General features: G+C 41.2%; 1 protein-coding gene across 2 annotated transcripts in view; it reads left to right on the forward strand.

The window, feature by feature from the left end:
• The window catches only part of SUGCT (succinyl-CoA:glutarate-CoA transferase), a 491,880-nt gene that overhangs the window by 81,096 nt on the left and 384,181 nt on the right, over window positions 1-26,603 (forward strand). For both annotated transcript variants that reach the window (XM_034761248.1, XM_034761249.1), the window contains exon 9: window positions 14,279-14,374. In XM_034761248.1, the coding sequence (XP_034617139.1) occupies window positions 14,279-14,374 (96 nt within the window). The remainder of the gene's footprint in view (window positions 1-14,278; window positions 14,375-26,603) is intronic.

The following is a 26,603-nucleotide window of genomic DNA, read 5'->3' on the forward strand; positions in this document are numbered from 1 at the left end:
TTCTAAGCTGAACAGTCCCAGTCTTTTCTCTCCTCATATGGAAGCTGTTCCATACCCCAATCATTTTTGTTGTCCTTCTGTGTATATATCTTTTCTGAGGTGGAGAGACCAGAACTGCACACAGTATTCAATGTGTGGACGTATCATGAAATTATATAGTGGCATCATGATATTTTCTGTCTTATTATCTATTCCTTTTTCTAATGGTTCCTAACTTTCTGTTTAGCCTTTTTTGACTGCCATTGCACATTGATCAGATGTTTCAGAGAACTATCCACGATGATTCCAAGATCTCTTTCTTAAATTATAACAGCTAATTTAGAACCCATCATTTTATATATATAGTTGGGATAACTTTTTCCAATGTCCATTACTTTGCACTTATCAGCATTGAACTTCATCTGCCATTTTGTTGCCCAGGCATCTGGTTTAGTGAGGTCCCTTTGCAACTCTTCATAGTATTAGGAGTTAACGATCTTTCTGCATACTTTGCCTCCTCACAGTTTATACCTTTTTCCAGATCATATCACAGTAGTTCTACAATTTCATGTTTGAGTTCCTTCAGAACTCTGGGGTGAATACCATCTGGTTCTGGTGACTTATTACTGTTAAATTTATCATTTATTTATGGACAAGTCCCATCATATCATCAAACACACCCCTTTGCAAAGGGAAGCTGCAAAAGATGCTGTATGTATCAAAAATATCAGGGTTATGGATTCTGTAGATTCCTACTCATCACCTATTTTGTTACCACTCACCTTGGAGGTAATTTTGCTAAAAATATTGTGTGTTTTGCTGAACATTTTCTGTGCTGCCCTATGAGATGAGAGCACCAATAGCGTTAGTAAATATTATTTTAGAAGTGTAAATGCTGTAGTAGGGACTTCTGGAGGATAGTTCATGGGAATTCACAAGTGTCCTGCTGAAAATGAATGAGTGTGTTGTAAAATCTCACTATCTTTTCCATGAGTTAATAGTTGGTTTTTCATCAGTCCGGCTGTAATGGATTCATACAACTCATTTAACGCTTTTTTCTTCGTTGCTAAAAATAGCTGCTTATCAGTTCAACCCAAAACTCACTAAAATGTGTAAACTTTCTACACCCATATACTTGTACATTGCTGTGTATGCTAATTTAATTATTTTAAAAAACCTTTAATATAGCACGACCCCTTTCTTTTAAAGACTGATGTCCCATATTACTGATATATTGCCAATATTTTAATTGGAAGATCCCCTTTAAGATCTGACAGTAAACACAGTCCATTTCCATTTCCACTTCCAGAACAAATCTGGTCATCAGATGACCATAGTGTCCGAGTGGTTTCTAACTTTGCTTTTTATTGCTAGGGATTATTGTTTCCAAATAGGACATTTATTTCTGAAGAGGATGATTATATGGATGCTGAACACCACCTGTTCCGACCAGTGTTAATGGCATTGACTACATTAGGATATTTTCTCTAAAAATTCCTACTGTTGCTAGAACATCCAGCTCATCTGGTGGAAGCAACAGTGGGAGTCCTCCTGTAGTCAAGGCCCCAGGCAGCTACCAGCATTTTAAACATTGTGCTGTGTGGACATACTCTGACCTGGTCTGAATGATGTAGTACTTAAGAGACTGATGGCCATCAGAAGCCTCCATGAATAACTACACACACGCTTGCCATGGCCAGTGGAGAAGCAGCTGTGACAGCAATGATGGGAAAAATTCTAGCACCCCACTACCCCAACCCTTATACGCTCCACATCTTGCCAGAGGTGCATAGCCGTTTATAGGACCAGGGCCAGCTCTAACTTTTTTGCCGCCCTAGGCAAAAAAGAAGAGCGCTGCCCCGCCGTAACACCTCGCCTCGAAGTGCCGCACCGCCCAACCCCGCCCCCGAAGCGCCGGGCAGGGCCGGGCTGCCCAAACCCCGAGCGCTGCGCCACGCCGGGCCACCCAAACCCTGAGTGGCACGCCGGGCTGCCCAAACCCCTGCCCCGAGCACCGCGCCGGGCCACCCAAACCCCCAGAGTGCCACGCTGCGCCGGTCAAACCCCCGCCCCACCCCGAGCGCTGGGCTGGGCTGCCTAAACTCCTGCCCCCCCCCCCCCTGCCAGCCCGGGCCGCCGAAGCCCCCCCCCGACCCCCAGCGCCACGCCGCCGCCGAAACACTCCCCGCGCTGCCCAGACGAAACAAAAAAAAAAAACCTCGAGTGCCGCCCCGCCGAACAAACAAAAAACCAAAAACACCGTAAGTGCCCTCCCCACCCCAACATTGGCCGCCCCTTCAAAGGTGCCGCCTCAAGCACGTGCTTGGTCGGCTTGTGCCTGGAGCCAACCCTGTATAGGACAGAGACCTAAGAGTTCTTCTGTTCCTGCTGCTTATTCCTAACCTGAAAGCACAAACCTCTGGCAGAACTGTTAGTTGTTGCAAAGGTATGATGATCTTCTCAAAGAGAGGGGGAGAGTAATGAGCAGGTGCAGATGAATTCTTAAAAAAGAAAGAAAAATTCTGTTTTCATGCAAAAATGCAAGGATTAAAAAGTAAAGTGGTTAAAGTTTTCAAAAGCATCTAAGTGATTTACTAGCCTCGCTCCCATTTTCAAAAGTGTCTTAGGGTATATCTGCACAGCAATTGAACACCCACGGCTGGCCCGGGTCAGTTGACTTGAGCTTGTGGACTTGGGCTGTTGGGCTGTAAAAATGTGGTGTATACGCTTGGGCTGGTGCCTGAGCTCTGGGACCCTGCCAAGAGGAGGGTCCCAGAGCCTGGGCTCCAGCCCAAGTCTGAATGTCTACACCATGATCTACTTCTGTTTCAGAGCAGAGCAAATCAAAATTAGGGAACTTTTAGAATACAGCAGCAGAGTCCACATGGACAGTTAGCATGCGGCAGGCTAGTGAGGAGTACATTTACACCCTAGCTTGCCATGCATTGTTTGCGTAGACAAGCCCTAAAAAAGCCTAGACAGTCAATAGGATGCAGGCTTCTAAATCACTTGGGCACTTTTTTGAAAATTTTACCCGGAGTGTATATTTTATAATGTAAATGGCATTGTTTCTAAACAGAGGACCAAAACTGAAAGGGACCCTACCACAGTTTCCATTTGTGTGTGTGCAACTTTGCATGGAAAAATACCTGTGTTAGATCTGGGGCAGGGTCTGTCTTTATGATGTGTGTGGCACAGCACCTAGTACAATGGGGCCCTAATCCCTGACTGGAGCCTTCAGGCAATACTGTAATGCCAGCGATACTACTATTAATACATGCTTTAACGCCAGTGCTTGCACATGATACCATTTTCATGAACAGAATCTCTTTGTCTGAGTTTGGCATGAATAGATTCTGTTACCTGTGTGCTCAACTGTCAAGTTCAGGCAGTCCTGTGTGCTCATGTTAGAGCTCTAGAAATATACGTGCAGGTGTTTGCACACACGGCTGGATTATGTGAAAGAAATGGAATCCACTTTTTGAAAATTTAGCCCACATTATTTTCTAAATTGTCAATGGCACACAATAAGCTGTCTTTAAAAATAGTCCAAAGAATAGAAAATAAGACCCAGCATAAAAGTTCTAATTCATATTTTGTTGACAAGAACATCTTCTGATGAGAAAATACTTTTTATATACAGTAAAATAGCTATTTGAATATAAACTGAAGAAGAAAAAATTCTTGTGCAGAGTTAAACATTTGACAAAACTATAAAAATGAAGGCAGGAATGTTGATATTTGTACTGGTGGCTTTTCTACCTTAAACAGAAGCAATCTTAAACAAATCATTGTAGGTGGAGCTGATAGCACCACAGATAACTAAGGTTGCCTACCACTTTTCATTTTAAGACCCTGTTTTCAGATGCTTATAGCTTTGCCAGTCTTCAACAGTTTTGGCTGAAATTTTCCATGCCAGGTGTCTGCCACTGGCTGAACAATTAATTATTTAATTAATTTTATTTATTCATTTATTTATAATTTCAGCTAAAATGGTTCAGCTGTGTTCAGGAATGAGGCTAGGGAAAAATACATTGTTTTGCCCTCTAAAAAGAATGCTTATATCTATTTGATTGTTTTGGAGCAGTGGCTTGAAATTTGGCAGGAGGGTTGGGCTGGTGTCAGGGATGTGCCTTTTGGGAGGATCAGAAGGAGACAGGAGGAGGTAAGAGGAAATAGGGGTACGGGGGAGAGGGGGAGTCAGGAGCTGGTTTCTGGGTAATGTGTAGATAGGAGCATAGAAGGAAAGGGCTGAAGGGATGGAGGGCAAGAGATGGGGAGGGGAGTGGTCAGGGATGCCTGAGGCCACATATTGAAAGAGATGGATGAAAGGAAATATTGAATAAGTACCCATTCACTGAATGAGACAGTGATCCTGTTGAAAAAATAGTATGTGATTGTGTAATTAAAAACTGAATCATAATACTTATGCACAAGGTGGCCACTTTAAGATTGCACTGGCAACCTTAGTTCTGGCATTTCCTAACTTTCAAGTGCTTGAGTTTGCAACCTTAATAATGTTCTTTTAAGGTAGGGTTTTTAAATATTATTTAGGATATTGAGGGCGTACTAGTGACTTATTTAAGCCATCCAGTGATGGCTCTGTTGCTCCATAATCTTCATTTTAAAAAAAGCATGTACAATTGAATTTACCTTAGTTTTAGATAGAGCTCATTGGAAAGAAATCAGTTCTGATTTATTTCATGAAACAGAGCAGTCATGTCAAACAGGGAACCAGAAATCAGCACAATAATATACTCATGTAACAAAAAGTTATGGTTTAAGTAACTTTCAGATTTCAGAAAGAAGCTAGGACTGATGACCAACCTGGACATATCATATCATGCTTCTGTATGAGGTGCTGAGTGGACCCCTCCGTTTGATGATGCAACTGGATAAATAAAAGGAGGATCAGTTCTGACTTTACATTTCTTTGAGGTGTTGCTTTTTTTTACAGCCTTAAGTTGAAATCTGTATTTGGCTATATACATTTTTTGTATTCAGTTGTAACATTTGTATTTAAATTTTTTAAACTTTTCTTGGAAACAAACTTAAGTACTGTCTCATAGAAGATAGAGATGAAAAAGACCTTTTAGGTCACCTAGTTACTTTCCCTGCCAAATTTGTTCCCTGTATAGCACATTTTCTAATACTTTGTCCAGTCTATTTTTAAATGGGACTGTCAATAGGAGTTGAATGCCTAACTCCCTTAGTCTCATTTGAAGATCCCAACAAGACTGAATTAATTTTTTGAGTTCTATTTTATCAAGCTGCTGAATGGATATCCCTTGAGACCAAAATCCTTTATGCATAGAACAGGTACTGTACAGGTATCAGCACTGCAAGTTTCCCTTCTCCTGCCCCTCCAGTTTTCCCTATGCTATGTTCTGGAAGGACAGTCTGCAGGGTTGAGAGGCTAGCTCAGTCTCCATACCACTAAAGCTCTTGATCTCTGCAGAGATAGCTAGCAGTGCTGCCAATTTTGAGGGTGCTTTTTATGCTGTAAGCTCCTTTTCAGTAAGAACTGGACTGAGCCCACTAACTGATTTCACACAGGTTGCCAAGCAGTCATTAGGTGGCAACAGCGTTCAGTCACCTCCAACCTGCCTCAAACCCTTTTATTTACTTTGGGATAGTTTTCATTATGGCTTGTGAATTCCCAGTAGTGTCTTCTAGGTTTATTGGTATCCAGATTGATTGAGAGGTAAAATTTCCTCTTACAAGTGTCAGTTATATTTTTGTTAGAGTGGTTGAAAAACAGCCAAAAGAAATAAACAAACAAACAAAACACATCCCCTTGCAACATTTTGTCACTTTTTTGTTGAAAATTTTCATCAAAGATTTTCTACAAATTCTGGGGCAGGAATCAGTGTTAATGAATTTACCATCTTGAGAAGAGTACCTCTGTGGTGGGGACCATTTCTTGTTTGCAGGAGGCAATTCTGTGCCAAAATCTATCAGCCTTGCAGTGTGGATAAGTCCACACGAACTGGATATCTTTATTATGAGAAATGAGCCTTATAGGCAAGAATACATTCCTTCTTTAGAGTAATATGACAGTGTTAAGCAGGTGTACTGTACATGAAAGCAGTGGAATGAAAGCAGTATTTTAAAGGTCTTCTCCTGCTCTCATTGAATTCAGTGGCAAAAACTCCCATTGTCTTAAGTGGGTTCAGGATCTTCTAAGTGAAATTTTTTTTTAATATACCAACTGAAGGAATCTTTTTTTTACACAACTAAGCACAACTGAGACTCAGAAAAGCGATAAGAAAAAAGAATGAACCCTTCCTCCTTCCTCTCCTTCAAACCGCCCTCCCCAGAAAAATCAAGTCTGTATGTTAGTTTGGGTTCAAGGAGCTATGGAGCTATGTTGATTTACACTGGCTGAGGATCAGGCCCTTAATTGGACGTTTTTTAGTAGCCTTTTAGGAAGTGAGAGGAAGATACTTTTTCACAGAGCAGTACAGTAAAGGCATAAGCAGAGTGACTAGCATTTTCGCACTGCAACACATTGAAACAATTCAGGGCTTTTGTTCTACAATGCTATAAATTAAAATCTGAGTATTCTATAAGCAGGTTTCACAGTAGGAAGTGCCTTAATAAAACTTATAAGGTATTATATGGATTTTTGTACCTTGTATCAAAGTTTCTATAAAGCAGTCTACATTTCCCCCCAACAACTCCAAAGGCTGAGAGGAAATAAAATTAACTTGGATATGAATCAAAGCCTGATAAGGATGTATGAAAATAAAATAGACACTACTTTGGAAGGATAAGAAAGGAAACAGTCTAACTGAAAATGTTGTTTTTTTCATCTTTCTACTTACTCATCACATTTTTCTGTTTTTCCTGCCCACTTATTGAGCTCACACATAAATGATTGATTGAGTCAGTGAACTCGTAATAAATTTTGTTTGATGTGCTGTCTTAAAAAAATATCTTTTGAAACTCTGTCTCTTTTCGCTGTCTGCTCTTCCCTTCTGGCATTTAATATCCAGTTTCTCATCTGTCTGATTGTCTCTGACTGAATATAGTTTTTCAAACCTTAATGCAGCTCTCTTTTTGTTCTGGTTTAGGTAGGTATGTAAAGTAAACATATGATTTGACCATCATTAGTAATTTTGCAAAGGAATGTAAATGTGTGTGTTCCCTTCACTGAGTTTAAAAAAAATGAAAATAATAGTCTGTGTATAGACACTTGATAATATACATTTACAGTAGGTAGATCTGTCTGTGCAGGCAAATGAATACAGAGATTACTTTATCATTGAATTACATCTGGTTTAGTGTTTACAGGTACAGAGTTGCTCTTGTGGGTTTGTTCCTTATTAAAATTCAAACAGGCCTGTAGTATTTTAAGAAAACAGCTTTAAGTACAGACTAAACAAAAATACTTAATTTTATACATATATAAAGATCCTTTCATCCTAAAGGGTTGCAGAGCATTTTACAAACTGATACTTCTGGGGGCATGAAGCATCTATAGCATCTAATCTCCACACAAAATACTTCAACAACATACAGTAAAGGTAACTACAGTAGTATAGTGTTTATATAAAACATATAAAACTGAAAGTTAAAATGTATGGAAATGTAGAGTTAAGGTAATTTTAAATAATTATTCCATTACGCTTACAGTTCATCATTTGGCTAACAATAATATAGATGAGGAAATCCACTTTATGTACTTAGTAACAGCCTTAACTCTGATCAACAAGATAAATGGTATACTGTTTCAACCTAATTATATGCTTTACATAAATCATATATTAGCAATGTATATTCTGAAAGACTTTGTGAGTGTGTCTTGTTGGTCAGAGTTAACTTATGGAAGGTGGGGAGAGAGAGAGAGAGAGAGAGAGAGAGAGAGAGATGAAGTAAAGTCAGATAGCCTGGGGTCCATGCACAGCATAGCAGCTTCATAAAATGGTGGAATGGCTGATCTGTGAGGAAAGGTTTAAAAAAATGGGCATGTTCAGTCTTGAGAAAAGAAGAATATGGGGTGGGGCTGATAACAATATTCAAATATGTTAGGGGCTGTTATGAAGAGGATGGGGACCAGTTGTTCTCCTTGTCCACTGAGGGTAGGCTAGGAAGTAATGGTCTTAATTTGCAAGTGAGATTAAGATTAGATATTAGGAGAAACTTTCCAACTATAAAGTGAGTTAAGCTCTGGAATTGGTTTCCAGGGGAGGTTGCGGAATCCCCATCACTGGAGGCTTTTGAGAACAGGTTAGAGGGCCGGCTGTAGGTGAAAATGGCACCCTGGGCAAACTTGTATTTTGGCACCCAGGCCCTGTGGGTGCGGCGCCCCCCATTGCCCTTGGCCCCCATAAACTCCCCAGGTTCCCCAAACCCTGAAATCCCCTCCTTCAGCCCAGCCCCTGCACTGTGCCCCCTTTGCCCGAATCCCCACACTCCCCTCCTGCACCCCTAACCTCTGTCCCCTCCTGTGCCCTAATCCCTCCACTGTACCCCCTGTACCCCTAGCCCCTCCCCTGTGCCCCTAACCCCTCTGCTGTGGCCCTTGCGCCCCAACCCCTGCACTTCCTGCCTGTGCCCAGGTGGGGAAACTGATGTGGATGCATGGAGCGGCTGGCATTGCTGCTCGCTCCCCCGCTCCAGTGCTGCTCCTCCACGCACCCCTAGGGGGCTTGTGAGGTGGGGAGTGAGAAGCGACGTCAGGGCTCCCTGCATCCTGCTCACTTCCCCCACCTGGGCTGCGTATGGGGAGGACAGCAGAGCAGCAGCTCCTGATGTTGGCCTCACAGCACAGCCCAGGTGGGGAAAGTGACCTGTACGCATGGAGTGCTTGGTGTTGCTCCTTGCTCCCTCCTTCCCAGCCCCCTATGGGGGTGCGGAGGAATGTTGGGGGGGGGAAGCAGTATCTGTGCATTGCCGCTCACCCCTCCCCACCCCCATTCCTCCGTCAGGAGGAAGCAGGCAGAAATCTGGGCACCCCCCCACTCCCTGTGGCACTTCCCTGCCAGCCAGGAGCAATTTCTGACTTCATACCGGCAGTGCGCACTTCTGCGCTGTTGCCCTCTTGACCATGGCGCCCCTGGGCGGTTACCCAGGTAGCCCACCCTAAGGCCGGCCCTGACACCTGTCAGGGATGGTCTGGATTTACTTGATCCTGCCTCAGCATGGGGGGCTGGAATTGAAGGCCGTTCAAGGTCCCTTCTAGCCCCACCTATCTATGATTCTAAGAGAGGAGTAGCTTTTAAGTCTAATGAATTCGTTAAAGATGTATGATTGAAGTAGCAAAGTGGCTAGGAGCTCACCCAGTTAAACACTTCACATTTATTGCATAAAACATAAAGCATTGAAGAGCTAAATTGGATTTCTTCTAAGCCAGCGTTAATTGTATAATCATGAAACTTTCAACTAGGATTTTCAAAGGGGCTTGGGGGAGTTAGGTGCCCAACTCATATTGAAAGTCAATGGGAGATGAGCACCTAACTCCCATATGTCCCATTTGAAAATCCCAATCTTGAGTAATTCAAGCCCCGATTCAGCAAAGTATTTGGGCATTTGTGCAACTTTAACCCTAAAAGTAGTTTATTGAGTTAAGTGGGTTTATTCATGTGTTAAAAATTATGCATGTGCTTAAGTACCTTGCTGAATTGGGGCCTCAGCTGGCGTGGGGGCAACGTCTAGTTCCAAGTGCATTGAGGCTCTACTAAGCTGCACAGTGTTCCTGTCTCCCCCTTGGACTCGTTGCCTGTTGTTGCTGATGCAAATGTCTTTGCCCAGCAGCTTTGCTGGTGGAGATCCAGTCAGTACTGAGGAAGATTGTCAATAATCCTTCTTGTGTTTCAGATTTCTTTTTCTTCTCCATTGTAGTGAGCACAAGTGCCTGTGGACATGTGTGAGTGTGAATTTGCTAGTGCTAGAACAGTTGTATTAATCTGTTAGAATCATAGAATTGTATGTCTGGAAGGGACCTCGAGAGATCTTCTAGTCCAGTCCCGTGCACTTTATGGCAGGGCTAAGTATTATTTAGACCAGTGGTTCTCAAAGCCAGTCTGCTGCTTGTCCAGGGAAAGCCCCTAGCAGGCCGGGCCGGTTTATTTACCTGCCGTGCCCGCAGGTTCGGCCGATCTCGGCTCCCACTGGCTGCAGTTCGCCGCTCCAGGCCAACGGGGGCTGCAGGAAGCGGTGTGGGCCGAGGGATGTGCTGGCCGCCTTTCCCGCAGCCCCCATTGGCCTGGAGCGGTGAACCGCGGCCAGTGGGAGCCGCGATTGGCCAAACCTGCGGACGCAGCAGGTAAACAAACCGGTCCGGCTCGCCAGGAGCTTTCCCTGAACAAGCGGCAGACCGGCTTTGAGAACCACTGATTTAGACCATCCTTGACAAGTGTTTGCCTAACCTGCTCTTAAAAATCTCCAATGATGGAGATTCCACAACTTCCCAAGGGTTATTATTCCAGTTCTTAACTATCCTGATTGTTAGGAAGTTTTTCCTAAAGTCCAACCTAAACTGCCCTTGCTGCAATGTAAGACCATTGTTTCTTGTCCTATCTTCAGAGGTTAATGAGAATAATTTACCTCCTTCCTGCCTGTAACAACTCTTTATGTACTTGAAAACTGTTATCATGTCCCCTCTCAGTCTTCTCTTCTCCAGACTAAACAAATCCAATTTTTTCAATCTTCCCTCATAGATCATGTTTTCTGGACCTTTAATTATTTTGATTGCTCTTCTCTAGACTTTCTTCAGTTTGTCCACATCTTTCCTGAAATGTGGCACCCAGAACTGGACACAGTATTCCAGTTGAGTCCTAATCAGTGCAGAGTACAGCGGAAGAATTATTTCTTGTGTCTTGCTTACAACACTCCTGCTAATACATCCCAGAATGATTGCTTTTTTTGCAAGTGTTACACTCCTATTTAGCTTGTGATCCACTCTGACCCCCAGATCCCGTTCTGCCGTACTCTTCCCTAGGCAGTCATTTCCCATTTTGAATGTGTGCAACTGATTGTTCCCTTCTAAGTGGAGTACTTTGCATTTGTCCTTATTGAATGTCATCCTCTTTACTTCAGACCATTTCTTCAGTTTGTTCAGATCATTTTGAATTTTAATCCTATCCTCCAAAGCTTTTGCAACCCCTCCCAGCTTGGTATCATCTACAGACTTTATAAGTGTACTCTCTATGCCATTATCTAAATCCTTGATGAAGCTATTGAACAGAACTTGACCCAGAACTGATCCCTGTGGGACACCATTCGTTATGCCCTTCCAGCTTGACACTACACCGCTGATAACTAGTCTCTAGGAATGGTTTTTCAGCCAGTTATGCACCGGTCTTATAGTAGTTCCATCTAGGTTGTATTTCCCTAGTTTGTTTATGAGAAGGTCATGCAAGACAGTATCAAAAGCCTTACTAAAGTCAAGTATACCACATCTTTACTGCTTCCCTCCTATCCACAAGGCTTGTTACCCTGTCAAAAAAAGCTATTAGATTGGTTTGACATGATTTATTCTCGACAAATCCATGCTGATTGTTACTTATTACCTTATTATCTTCTAGTTATTTTGCAAATTGATTGCTTAGTTATTATCTTTCTAGGTACAGAAGTTAAGCTGACTGATCTGTAATTGCCCGGGTTGTTCTTATTCCCCTTTTTATAATTTACCCTTTTCCAATCCTTTGGAATCTCTCCTGTTTTCCATGACTTTTCAAAGATAATTGCTAATGGATCAGATATCTCCTCAGTCAGCTCCTTGAATATTCTAGGATGCATTTCATTAGGTCCTGGTGACTTGAAGACATCTAACTTGTCTAAGTAATTTTTAACTTGTTCTTTCCCTATTTTAGCCTCTGATCTTACCTCATTTTCACTGGCATTCACTATGTTAGAAGCCAATTGCTATTAACCTCTAATGGGAGACTGGGAAAAATTGGAAGACACTGTAAAATTTTTTAAAAGCACTCTCTCTCTCTCTCTCTTTTATAACGTCCAATACTTGAAAAATATTTGTTCTATGAAACTGATATTTGGGGTGGGGAATTGAAATCCTGGACCCATTAAAGTCAAAGGCAGAATCCCCAATGACTTCAGCAGGGCCAGGATTTAACCCACAATGTCCTACCTAGAATTCAACAAGATAGTTTCCAGAGGGAAATATTAGTCCTGTGAGAAGTTAAATATGTGTGTGTAAAATAAGTCTTGGTTGCAAGCTTAATTGTCGTGGCCTGTATTATACATCTCACCTACAACTGACATGCAGACTCCTCTCGGGGTGAAACACTGCAAAAGTCTAACTTTGTACCATAACAGAACAAAACACTTTGGGACAGGAATATGGCAAGAATTCCATAATCATTTGCAATTGTAGGTGGAATTTTGCGAGGGAAATCGGAAAATGTCTAGAACACGGGGGCTAAAATACCTACTTTTCACAAGTCCTCAGAACATTGGTTTTATGTCTCATCCAAAAGACATTTGTAACAACACAGTGTTTCTTCACATGTTGTTGGGACATGAGTTGTGAACCAGAGGGAGGAGTACCACCTACTGAATCACCAGTGTCAATTCGTGCATCACCTAGGTTTTCCATGTGGGGAAGAGGGTCTCCCCTGTTGAAATACTGCTAGGTTTTGTTTACCTTTTAGACGTGTTGAGGGCACAGTCAGATGTAGTATGTTGCAGCTGAAATCTAGTTATGGTATCCTTTTTGGACAGCACATGGGTAATAAATACACAGTCTTTTACAAAATGTATAGAGAATTGTATTGTATTTGTAGCTGGATTTATGTGAGTGACCAAAGCTTTTTGGCAGGTAACTGAACACTCAGCCAGTTTATATTTTCCTATGTTTTCTGCTGGGCTGCATTATGAGCGAATTAGGGCTGTGTGTCTCGCCTGGGCTGCAATTTCACCATTCTGTTGCTTCTCTTTAAATATAAAAGGACAAATACTAACCGTCCTTTCAGGGTGTGTGGGAAAAGAGGCAACTAGAAGGGTAACTGGGGAGAGAGTTGTGGCATCTTGCTTCCAGGCACTCTATAATTCATGGTATTGCATAACATTATATTGGGTGGAGCTTGAGGTAAATACCATGGGCTATGTGCTTTAGTGCAGACCATACCAATCCATTTGCAGCCCCTTTACACACCCTTCCTGTTTCTTCTCTTAGCTGTAATTTGTATGCGTAGTTGCAGAGGGCTCCTTGTCATTGGAATACAGACTCAAAATATATATAACCATTTTGAAAACAGTATTAATTTGCACATATCTGGGGAAGAAATCTGAAGAAAATCAAAATTTGGCCCAAAGAATATTATGCTCTATTGTCTAAAGTAAACAGTTGCTGTTAAAATGACTCATTATTAGTCATTTAAAGAGTATTTTTTGAAAAAGTTAGTCTAAAATTACATAGCCTTCACATTACCTTGATGAAAGTAATGTTCTAATGTATTGTTTGGATTGCAGACATATAGTTACAAACTTAATAGTCACATCCTGCATTCTTCCAATTAGTGGCAAATCTGCCATTAATTGCAAGAGAATCTCTGATTTTCAGGCAAGACCACATCATAGATGTTAACCTTCTCCCCCCTCCCTGCTAAAATACACTTTTGCTCTTATAAAGTGCAGATTACTTTCAGATTCACCCCCTCAGATTCTGGTCACTAAATTTAGCATGCCATATTTTTCAACTTTCTCTTTGAGTAACAACTTGATAAATCTCCTCATCATCCGATGGCAAATGATTTATTGAGGTTTGCTGCATAATTAATATTACAGCTCATGTGGTGAGTGGTAGAATCCTGAAATATCTTCTCTGGCTTAGCCTGTATAGTAGAAGGAGAAGGTTGGGGAAGAGAAAAGGATAATTCAGTGATAGGGGAAGGATAGTTTTGTGACTTAAGCATAGGAATGAGAGTCAGGAAATGTGGGTTTTATTCCCAGCTCTGTCACTGCTTCCTGTCTGGCTTTGGGCAAGTCATTGCAGCTTTCTTTGCCTCAGTTGATCATGCTGTAAAATAGTCATGATAATACTTCCTGACCTCACCGGGTTGTGTGATGCTTAGTTTGCCCAGGCTTTTAAATTACTTTGAAGTGCTATAGAAGCGCCAACTGTTGTTTATTGGAATTAATGGACACTGGTTACTTTGCCTGTTCATTGAGTAGCACTTACTCACACAAGTCATACTATTGGATATATGGAATCTATAAGAAATGAGAATTAAAGTAAGATGACAGTTGTCTGACAGACTGAAAAAAAAAACAAAGAAAATGCCAGGAAAGATTGATGTCTCCCTGAATATTTGTCTTTTACCTCTTCTTGCAGGTTGCATGTCTTACCCATATAGCAGCTAATTACCTTAATTGCAAAATGGAAGCAAAGCGGTGGGGTACTGCTCATGGCAGTATTGTTCCTTATCAGGTAAGCAGATAACAGAGGATGTATTTTGTGCTTGTAATCTGTGGTTTTGTATAATATGGCATTGGGAAATGATTTACTCTTGCTGTGACAGTGTTCTGTAATGCATCAGTATCCGGCTAGAACAAGGCTTTGTTGTTCATTTTAGATTTTGCATATTTCTTCATCAGTGGTAGATTAGTAACAGGACACTGAAAAAGATCAAAGGTGTCTGCTGAAATTGTATGACTTTAAAGCTTGATTGTTTTTCACCTGAGAGAGGCACTGAGTACAGCTATTTAAAAGAAAAAAAAGATGATTTGTATTGCTTGCTAATTATTGAACCAAACTTTATCACCACTGAATGCCAGTATCTTTTCCTTGTGTCTCTGTATGAGTGATATGAATGGGTTAGAGTGGTCCGAAGGTCCCACAACATTTAGGTAGCTTCCACTGACTTTGCTAATAGCTTCTCTTATCTTGTGTATGTTTTGAGGGGGTGGGGGAAGAGGAATAAAAGCCCACGTGTGGCATTTTTTTTATTGGGAGTTCAGAAGCTGCTGGTATTTTGCTAGTGGTTGAAGATACTTGGAATAACACGATGCCATTTACATAAATGAGCACACTCTGATCTTTTTAAGAATTGCATCTGTCCAGTGCTGAGAACTCTGCCAGTAATCACAGAATAACCATTTGCTAGCAGATCGTTTACTTGTAGGGTGACCAGATGTCCCGATTTTATAGGGACAGTCCCGATTTTTGTGTCTTTTTCTTATATAGGCTCCTATTACCCTCCCACCCCTGTCCCGATTTTTCACATTTGCTGTCTGGTCACCCTATTTACTTGTCTTGGTGGCAGTACTAATGTGAAGATCAGCACTTAAATTTAATAAGAAGGATCTGCTGTCTAGGAACAAATTCTGTGGTTAAAGTGTGACTGTAGATGCGCACTGAGTGCTTGTGTGGGCTTGAATGGTAAGACTTTTCCCTGCACTCATCCACTGCAAATGGAAAATTTAAAAATAGAAATACAGGGATTTTTTTTTTATGGATAAATCAACCTATCCATATATCAGTACAGCATTAGTACATCCATCTGTATTTTATAGAGTTGGGCCAAACCTGTAACTTTTGATCTAACTTGTTCTGAACTTCAGTTCATTTTGCTATGGGTTGGGTTAAACCTCATTGATACTGGGCAGTGTAACTACCACCCTTCATTTAGGATAGTTGTAAGAAGCCAATAAGCTCCTTTAGGTAACCAGGTAGCTGAAATAGTAGAGGCTTCCATTCTCAAAGACGGGCAAATATCACAGCCTAAAACAAAGGCATGTGCAAGGCACAGATGGGTGGAGAGGTTTTGCTGGCTATTGTGAAGGTGGTATGTCTGTGAGAGGAATGGTAGAAAGAGCAGAGATGCCGAGAGACAGGGTAGCATCAGATGAAGCCTGAACGAGCACTGGGAGTATGGACCTGAGAAAAGCTAAGAGAGGGAGCTTTTGGGTAGAGTTCTGGTGAAAACGGGCTTAGAGCCATGAGTAAAGAAATGGTCTTTTGTTGTTTGATTTCTTTTGTGTTCAGGAAAACAGGACCTCGTACATTCTTTTAAAATAAAAAGTATCACATCAAAGAAACACCTGACTCCATCATCATTTTCTCCTCCTAACTGGAAAAAAACTTGCAAAACCCAAGCTAATTGGGTCAAAGGGGGCAGCAGTTAAAAACAAAAACCTGATCCAAACGACACTGGGTTTACTTAAGTAAAACCAAAACCTGACTATCTAAAACATTTTCTTTACCCTCCTGAGCTGGGATACTTTGGATAAAATGGAACTTGGATCCATTCACCTAGTTTTGCTCTTGCTTTTGCACAACCAAAACCTAACAGATCTTGAAAAAGAAACACACAAACATGGCTACAGAGCATAAAGACTTAAGAAAAGTTTTATTACCCCTCTTCACTTATGAGCACAGAGTTAATCTATTTAGGATGCAGTGATCATAGGATAAATATGGATTTTGTTTAAATCTAGTCTAAAATATTAGTGGAAGAGTTATATTCTGGTCTACTTTCAATTTTTAAAAAGTATTTGGGGAATGTTCTTGTGGATTGACTGTATAATTATAAATAATATAATATTATAAGAAATCTTAATCTAATTAGAGTTCTCTATTTTTTGAGCTAGTAATTTTGGTGGGAGTGCTGTGGTTTTCCAGTGCTTTGGATGGATCATCTGCTAACTTTCCATTAGTGAACAACTATGGTTGTAACCATGAGAATTTTTACTTTCTAGAACTTTCCTTTGCATTTATATGGCTCCTTCCAGCCAAGGACTTCAGAGTGCTTTAGAAATATTAATTAATTATGCTTCTCAGCACTGCTGTGAGGTAAATTTTATTGCATATTATTTACAGATGGATACACTGAGACACAGGGAGGTTAAGTGACCCAGATTACACAGGTAATTAGAGCAGAGCTTAGAGTAGAACGCCAGAACCTGGATTTTTGATCCCCAGTCTTAACTATTAGAAATATTGCCTTTCACTTCCTAGAATAATATGCAAAGTTTTGAAATGTTAATCCTTCCAGAGAAATGTTTGTTTTCAAACATTTTGAGCTAATTAAATATAACTTGGTCAAATAATAAAAAGGTCATTTCAGAAAATTTCATTCTGTTTCAGAAAATCTGTTTTTTTCCCTCAGAAAATCTGTTGTTATTTTTTTTTTCCTTGGGACAGTGGACTTTTTAAAAAATTTGGCATATGTGAGTCTTTAGACAGGCAGTAAATTACAAGTTTGAAGTGATGTGGCATTTGCTACAGTACTTTAAAAATGTCAAAATGTTGTTAAATCATGGCAGATTAGGTAACCTTGGGAGTTTCTCTTTCAACAGATGTTGAGGATTTTAAAAAGCCAAAATGTAAACAATTTACAACATCTGCATCTCTATGCGTGACAGAATTCTGACCACAGTCACATCACAGTAATGACCAAAGCAAGCAGTATTTAATTAGAACATTTGAACGTGCATGTAATTAGCAAGTGTATTTGTGTTAATTGATGCCTGTGTATTCTAGGGCTTCTTCGATGAATGCTTCAGCTGTGTGTATCAAGTGTCCTCTTGATTCCTATTTCATTAGCCTGAAATCTCATGATTTTGGCCAGAGTATTCTTTGTCAGTGGTTTATTTGTTCCTATGTAGAGGGCCAAATTTTACTCTGAGTATGCCTGTGCAATCCTACTTCATTCAGAAGGGTGCTGAATTGTAACTCAGACCATAATTTGACCCCAAATGTGTGGTTTAAAAAAAACCCAATCTTTCCCAATTATAATATATGAATAGACAATATTGTGTTATAATGTATGGTCTTCTAATTCTCAAACACAAGCTTGTTATAAATTTCTTCATAGTTCAATTCAATACAATTGAATGATTCACTTATTAATGACAGTGCTCATTAGCATACATCAAAATTATTCCTGGGAGCTAAAGAAGCGAGAGGCTTAGCTTTTCTAAGCATGTTTTATCATTAGGAGTAGTTTGAGTGGGAAATATCTGGTAGGTCTTGATGGGTATAATATAGGAAATAGAGGTGAAAAGGAAAGGCATGCTATGTTAAATTTCAGAGCATTAACTCTCACACCTCCTTTCAGCCACTAATGAGATTTGGATGTTGATAGAAATGCTCCTGTAGTTCAAAAGGCAAAATGGTCTCTATGAAGGACAAGATAGTTCAGGCAGTGAAAGGTTTTTAAAACCACAGGTCACCCCCAAAGCTGAAAATAAAGGGCCCAGTCCTCATGTGATTTGATCCAGAGGTTTTTGTTTAGAGCCTTACAAGAAAATATGTTTGGCTTCTTTCTGAATGATTAACTTAATTTGTTTAAGTTTTCATTTACCAAAGAGGAAGAGGGAGCAAAGGTGTTGGGAGGTAGGAAATATCAGCTGGATTTTTTTTTTAAGTTGTATGTTTAAAACAATACATAAAATTTTTCAAAAATGATCTTATGGTTCAAAAATCATTTTTATCTAATGAAACTATGCTCACATTTAACATTTTTTGTTGTGAATAAATAATCCTTTCATGTTTTTTACTTGCATTAATGATCAACTAGGTAGAAAAGTGGGTGGCATCCAAAATTTGCTCCCTTCCTGGACTTTTTTTTTTCTTTTGTGGGTTTTTGTTCATTTGTTTTAAATGTCCTACTAAAAATAAGCTATTCTATAGCAAGAGCTATAACATTTTTGAAGTCCCAGTTCCCAGATTGGGCCACAAATCTATAACAAAACAGAGGGCAAGAATGTTGCCACTTTTCTGAGTAGACATTGGTCAGTCTAAATGGGATTTTACTTGCATAGTTTGCACAGACAACAAGTGACCAATACAAGTGCACAGTTTGAGGGCAAACACATGTTGCCTTAAGGTTCCTCAGTTATTGTGTCCCTTTTGAGACCAGTTTGAGTATCTAAGCTCCGTCTTGCTTGCTTGCTGTCTACCGGCATCTTCATGGAATGGCTCTCTGAGCTCCTCTTCTGCTAACGGTCCCTCTCAAGATGCCATTGAAGCTCTCAATTATGTTTATTTAAATACTGATTTTATAATGCTAATCTGGAACCCTAGTCTCTCCACAGCTATTGAAGTGACAATACTGCAGACAAAAATTAAGATAATGACCAAGCTTATGGAGCTGCCAACACTCCAATATTAATATAAAGCCAGCAGACAATCCAAATAATAATCTTGAATCAAACCCTTCATTTGCTGCCCTTGATCCACTTTAACAGCTTGCAAAATGAGGTGTATTTTGCAGTGTACCAGGAAGACTAAAAAAATGCAGGCTCTAGTTGACCAAGGAGGGAAGTGAATTCCAAAGTTGTGAGAGCCCTTCCTGGGGAACGCTTTGCCATGAGCCCTCTCCCATTTAGACTGATGGGGTTCCAATTTGAACACCTCCATTGATCAGTACTGCAATAATATTTTATGGAGAGAGACTGTCTCTCAGCTGACTAGGTTCTAAGCCAGTGGTGGGCAACCTGTGGCCCATCATGGTAATCTGATTGCGGGCCACGAGACATTTTGCTGACAATGACCATCTGCAGTCATGACCCCTTGCAGCTCCCAGTGGCCGCAGTTCACCATTCCCGCCCAAAGGGAGCTGCAGGACGCGGCAGCCAGCACATCCCTATGGCGTGCCGCGTCCAGCTCCCATTGGCCGGGAATGGGAGCCACTGGGAGCTGCAGGGGGCCGTGCCTGCGGATGGTCAATGTCAGCAAAATGTCTCGCAGCCCGCAATCAGATTACCCTGATGGGCCACATGTGGCCTGCGGGCCGCAGGTTGCCCACCATTCTTCTAAGCTGTTGACGCTTTTATATGTTAAAGCCAAAACCTTGAATTCTATCCTGACACACTTAGTGGCAACCAGTGCAGTTTCTGGGGCACTGATATGATGTGTTCCCTGAATGAAGCAAATTTCAATATTTAGGCAGTTGTATTCTGCACTAGCTTCAGTTTCCAAATTGTTTCACCATGTAGCATCATCATCATTATTATTATCTTTGTTACCATAGCACCTAGAAACTCTAGCTATGGACCAGGACCCCATTGTGCTAGGCACTATACAAACTGAAAATAAAAAGCCAGTGCTTGCCCCAAAGAGCTTACAATCTAAGTATAAGACAAGAGACAATTATGGATACAGACAGACCAATGTGGGAGTACAAGGAAGTAGGTCAGCATGTTAGACAGTCATATAGCCTCCTGATGTAGCATCAGCATTACGGTAATCTAATGTCAAAGGGGCAAAGAAGTAGCTAATTGTAGCAATGGTTGTATCCAAAAAGAAAAGGCACACTCTTCTAGCCAATCTCAGATGGAAATGTGCCCTCGACCAGACATGTTACCAGAGTAGCCAGAAGTAACCAAGGATCTTAATAAAGCACCCAGATTTTGAATTTTTGTTGAAATGTATGAACTTTCTCCCCCAGTCAAGGTGAAAGATTTTTGCCAGTTCTAGCTGCTTTACCAAACTAATAATATTATCTCAGTCTTGTCTGGATTACACCTCAGATGTAGCCCACCACTGGGTCATTTGTTCCAAAGCACCTGCCAGGACAGATATGATGGAGATCTAGAGAAGCATGATATAAGTATTTAAATGATGCCTTTTAGCATACTTGTCAGCACTGCAATGGACCAGTGGTCACTCCAACTCTAACACTCATAGAACTCTGGCTAAAATCCTCATCCATAAGGAAACTTTCAGTGAAATATAGGCTCATTGTTCATGCCTTTATTGGTAAATGTCTCTGGAGTACCATTTGATCAAGTCCTTAAAGCTCTCCCAAAAAATTTAAAAAACAAACAAAAGAAATAACCCTCCACTACTAGATCTTATTTCCATCCCAAACCTGTCTTTAGATATTGTTATATTTTCATTGTACAAACCAGGAAGAAGAGCAGCTTTTCATTGCTACAAGACAAGGGAATCAGTAAGAGTATAAAGTAACAGAGGGTCCTGTGGCACCTTTAAGATTAACAGAAGTATTGGGAGCATAAGCTTTCGTGGGTAAGAACCTCACTTCTTCAGATGCAAATCAGATGGAAAAATGCCCTCGACCAGACTGTAAACATTGTAAGAGTATGTTTACAATGAAGTGAAAGTCCAGAGATTGAGCTCTGGCTCAAGCCTAACCATCCTTCTGTCTAAACACAAATTGTGTTAATATAGGGTTTGGACCCAGGATCCCACCGAGGTGGAGGGTCCGTGTCTGAGTCCAGCTGGGACCCAGGCTTCAAGGCCTATTGCATTGCAGTGTAGATGCAGCCTTGCTGGCTTCATGCTCTGGGAGTCCACCAAAAGTATTCCACAGTCCCATGGGCTGACTTTTTTTGACACCTGGACAGTCAACTTTGGTGGACAGTCAAGTTTTCCCACACTGAACCATGAACAAAGGACTAGAGCAGCCACATTTTGTGATGGCACTAGGAAGTTTGGGATATGGGTGGTTGGACTTGGGCCCACATAATGCAGTGTAGACGGTGGAAACCCAGGTTGGGAGCCGAGGTTCAACAATTCCTAACCTGGGGTTACAAGAGTGCAAATGCTCAAACTCTAAGTTAATAAACATACAGTCTGCTAACTCAAGTTTTACTGGCTCTGGTCTTACCCTGCAGTCTAGACATACCATTAGAAGCCAGGGTTGCAGGGTGCTGTCACACACATATAGAGACAATTGCAGTCACTTTCATAGAATCATAGAATATCAGGGTTGGAAGAGACCTCAGGAAGTCATCTAGTCCAACCCCCTGCTCAAAGCAGGACCAACCCCAACTAAATCATCCCAGCAAAAGCTTTGTCAAGCCGGGCCTTAAAAACCTCTAAGGATGGAGATTCCACCAGCCCCTTAGGTAACCCATTCCAGTGCTTCACCACCCTCCTAGTGAAACTATGTTTTCTAATATCCAATCTAGACCTCCCCCATTGCAACTTGAGACCATTGCTCCTTGTTCTGTCATCTCCCACCACTGAGAACAGCCTAGCTCCATCCTCTTTGGAACCCCTCTTCAGGTAGTTGAAGACTGCTATCAAATCCCCCCTCATTCTTCTCTTCTGCAGACTAAATAAGCCCAGTTCCCTCAGCCTCTCCTCATAAGTCATGTGCTCCAGCCCCCTAATCATTTTTGTTGCCCTCTGCTGGACTCTCTCCAATTTGTCCACAGCCTTTCTGTAGTGGGTGGCCCAAAAATGGACACAATACTCCAGATGTGGCCTCACCAGTGCCGAATAGAGGGGAATAATCCCTCTATCTGCTGGCAGGGCTGGCTCCAGGTTTTGCCACCCCAAAGGGGAAAAAAAAAGCCAGAGTGCTGCCGCCGAAGCGTAAAAAAACAAAAAAAAAAACAAAAAAAGGGCTGCCCCCAAAGGGTTGGAATGCATCCCTTGAGAAGTGCCGCCCCAAGCACATGCTTGGAACGCTGGTGCCTAGAGCCGGCCCTGTCTGCTGGCAGTGCTCCTAGTAATGCAGCCCAATATGCTGTTAGCCTTCTTGGCAACAAGGGCATACTGTTGACTCATATCCAGCTTCTCGTCCACTGTAATCCCCAGGTCCTTTTTTGTAGAACTGCTGCTTAGCCAGTTGGTCCCCAGGCTGTAGCAGTGCATGGGATTCTTCTGTCCTAAGTGCAGGACTCTTGTCCTTGTTGAACCTCATCAGATTTCTTTTGGTCCAATCCTCCAATTTGTCTAGGTCACTCTGGACCCTATCTCTACCCTCCAGCATACTTACTTCTCCCCCCAGCTTAGTGTCATCTGCAAACTTGCTGAGGGTGCAGTCCATCCCATCATGCAGATCATTAATGAAGATGCTGAACAAAACTGGCCCCAGGACAGACCCTTGGGGCGCTTCACTTAATACCGGGTGCCAACTAGACATTGAACCGTTGCCCACTATCCTTTGTTAATCAGTAAACCCAGTTTCACTTTTAAATCCAGAGGAGCATTCTCTCTTTAGTTTGTTGTTTAAGATCCATTTTCACAAGCAGTTACTACATAGATTTCCTCCAATTTCCCTTTACTCTATATTGTTCATTCATCTGTCTTTCTACATAGTTGCAGTCAAGCAGCTCCTTACAAGGCTACCAGTAACATCATTTACCTCAGATAGAAGAGTCATAGAACCTTTTCAATCTATATCAATTTTCAGAGCACTTTGAATGGTCCCACCCATTGTGTCAGCCTCAGGATGTTCCATCTGCCTTAGGGTTTGGTCAGTTATTGTGTCTGTTGTTTCACAAAATTACTTGCCCTTTATGGATCTGAAAGCTGTTTCTTTGTGCATTCTGATCACTCTTCAAGACCAAAATTATTAATATTTGTATTGCAGTAACACTCAGTGGCCCCAGTTAGGGATTGGAGCTCCATTGTGCTAGGCATTGTAAACACCCAAAAAAGAAGAGTCCCTGCCCCAAAGAGCTCACAATCTAAGTATATTTTGAGAGACAACAGATGGATACAACAAACAGATGGAAGGTGCACAACAATAACAATGAGACTATTATGATCAGCATAATAAGCAGCTGTCACCGTATACCGGCCATCTAACCAACAGCATTGCTACATTTTCCTTGGCAACTGCATCTCCGGTTCTGTGCTATGGAATGTTTTACATCTCAGAGAGCTTACAAAACGCACGTCAATTGTACTGTAGTCGCACTCCACAAGAAACAGGGATCAAAGTAATCCCCTACTTCATTGACAGCTAAATCTAGGTTAGACCCATCCCTAGAACTTTGTTTATCTGGAGATCTGTTTTTTGCACTTAGCTTGGCTTTCCTCTTTCCCAAAAGCTGAATCTAGGAGTTACAGAAACTTCCCAGAGAAAGACCTTTACCTCCAAGATGGAGGAGGGATAATCACAAAATTTCTATGTGGTCCTTATACAGGCTTGTGTAGATATTCTAGAGCAAGCTCACAGCAGTTGCAGCTGGTGACAGAACCTCCCATCTCTTCTTGAGAAGTAATCTCACCACAGTGTGTATAGAGGTTGTTACAACCTGCCCTAGTACCCCTCTCTACTCACGCCAATCTGTTGCAATTGAACCCCTTCAAGGAGTCCCACATGCTTCCAAGTGAACTGGGTCTCGGTAGTGTCTAGTCACTGTTTTTAGCTCTGGTAGGGTGACCAGGTATCTGGTTTTTGACCCAGTCAAAAAGGAATCCTGGCAGCTCTGGTCAGCACCACTGAGTGGGCCATTGACTGTCTGGTTGGCGGTGCCGCGCAGCAGGACTGGCAGGGTCCCTGCTAGCTGCCGTGCCGCACGGCTCCCGGGAAGCAGTCGGCATGTCCGGCCCCTGGGCTTAGGGGTGGCCAGGGTGTGTGTGTGCTGCGTGTTGCCCCATCACGATTTCCGAGTGCTGAGAATGGAGCTGCACCCCCAACCCACTCACTGTATGTTGTTGACTAGTAATTGCAGAAGAGCCAATGTATAATACATTTCTCCCCACCTTTGTCTAGCTACATTGTAAACACTTTGTTGCAGACTCTCTCTCTATATGTGTATGTCTAGCATCTACCATCCTGGAGCCCTGATCTTAATTGGGGTCTCTAGGCACTAAATAGCAATTGTAATAATAAATTATGTATAAGTATATGTGTTAGTGCATGCTAGATGTGTACACATGAATACACATGTGTAGCTGCATTTAGGTGTGGGAGTCAGTTTCTTACTGATTTATTTAGCTAGGAATATGCATAGGTGTACATTTCTGTGGTTGTGCTCTATTGATTTGTATTTGGACTTCAGGAGTGGGCCTTTAATGGACCCATTGCAGCTGTGATAATGTATGGTCCCAATGCCACACATAAAATTACTAGGGCTGTCAAGCGATTAAAAAAATTAATTGCGGTTAATCACACTGTTAAACAATAATAGAATACCATTTATTTAAGTATTTTTGAATGTTTTCTACATTTTCTAATATACCGCTACCTCGATATAATGCCACCCGATATAACATGAATTTGGATATAACACGGTAAAGCAGTGCTCCGGGAGAGGGGGCGGGGCTGAGCACTCGGGTGGATCAAAGCAAGTTCAATATAACACGGTTTCCCCTATAACGCGGTAAGATTTTTTGGCTCCCAAGGACAGCGTTATATCGAGGTAGAGGTGTATTTTGATTTCAAAGTGTACAATGCTCACTTTATATTTATTTTTGATTACAAATATTTGCACTGTAAAAAACAAAAAGAAATAGTATATTTCAATTCAACAAATACCAGTACTGTAGTGCAATCTCTTTATAATGAAAATTGAACTTACAAATGTAGAATTATGTACAAAAAATAACTGCATTCAAAAATAAAACAATGTAAAACTTTAGAACCTACAAGTCCACTCAGTCCTACTTCAGCCAATCGCTCAAACAGATAAGTTTGGTTACAATTTGCAGGAGATAATGCTATCCACGTCTTGTTTACATTGTCATCTGAAAGTGAGAACAGGCGTTCGCATGGCACTGTTGTAGCTGGCATTGCAAGATATTTACGTGCCAGATGCGCTAAAGATTCATATGTCCCTTCATGCTTCAACCACCATTCCAGAAGATGTGTCCTTGCTGGTGAAGGGTTCTGCTTGATAACAATCCAAAGCAGAGCGGACTGATGCATGTTCATTTTCATCATCTGAGTCAGATGCCACTAGCAGAAGGTTGATTTTCTTTTTTGGTGGTTCGGGTTCTGTAGTTTCCGCATTGGACTGTTGCTGTTTTAACACATCTGAAGCATGCTCCACACCCCATCTGGCCCAGATTTTGGAAGGCACTTCAGATTCCTAAACCTTGGGTCGAGTGCAGTATCTATTCTTAGAAATCTCACATTGATACTTTCTTTGTGGTTTGTCAAATCTGCTGTGAAAGTGTTCTTAAAACAAACGTGCTGGGTCATCATCCGAGACTGTTATAACATGAAATATATGGCAGAATGTGGGTAAAACAGAACAGGAGACATACAGTTCTCCCCTAAGGAGTTCAGTCACAAATTTAATTAGCACATTTTTTTTTAACGAGCCTCATCAGCATGGAAGCATGTTCTCGGAATGGTGGCCGAAGCATGAAGGGACATATGAATGTTTAGCATATCTGGCATGTAAATACCTTGCAACACCGGCTACAAATGTGTCATGCGAATGCCTGTTCTCACTTTCAGGTGACATAAATAAGAAGCAGTCAGCAGTATCTCCTGTAAATGTAAACAAACTTGTTTGTCTTAACAATTAGCTGAACAAGAAGTAGGACTGAGTGGACTTGTAGGCTCTAAAGTTTTATACTGTTTTGTTTTTGAGTGCAGTTATGTAACAAAAAAAATTATATTTGTAAGTTACACTTTCGCGATGAAGAGATTGCACTACGGTACTTGTATGAGGTGAATTGAAAAATACTGTTTCTTTTATCATTTTTACAGTGCAAATATTTGTAATAAAAATAATAATATAAAGTGAGCACAGTACACTTTGTATTCTGTGTTGTAATAGAAATATATTTCAGTATATTTGAAGATGTAGAAAAATATCTAAAAATATTTAATACATTTCAATTGGTATTCTATTGTTTAACGGTGCGATTAATCTTGATTAATTTTTTTGAGTTAATTGCGTGAGTTAACTGCGATTAATCAATAGCCCTAAAAATTACAATAGTGAACAAAAAACATGGAGCTGGTTACAAAAAATGGGAAGAGGAGAGGGAAAGA

The sequence above is a fragment of the Trachemys scripta genome, chromosome 2, assembly GCF_013100865.1.
Source record: "Trachemys scripta elegans isolate TJP31775 chromosome 2, CAS_Tse_1.0, whole genome shotgun sequence".
Lineage (NCBI taxonomy): Eukaryota > Metazoa > Chordata > Testudines > Emydidae > Trachemys > Trachemys scripta.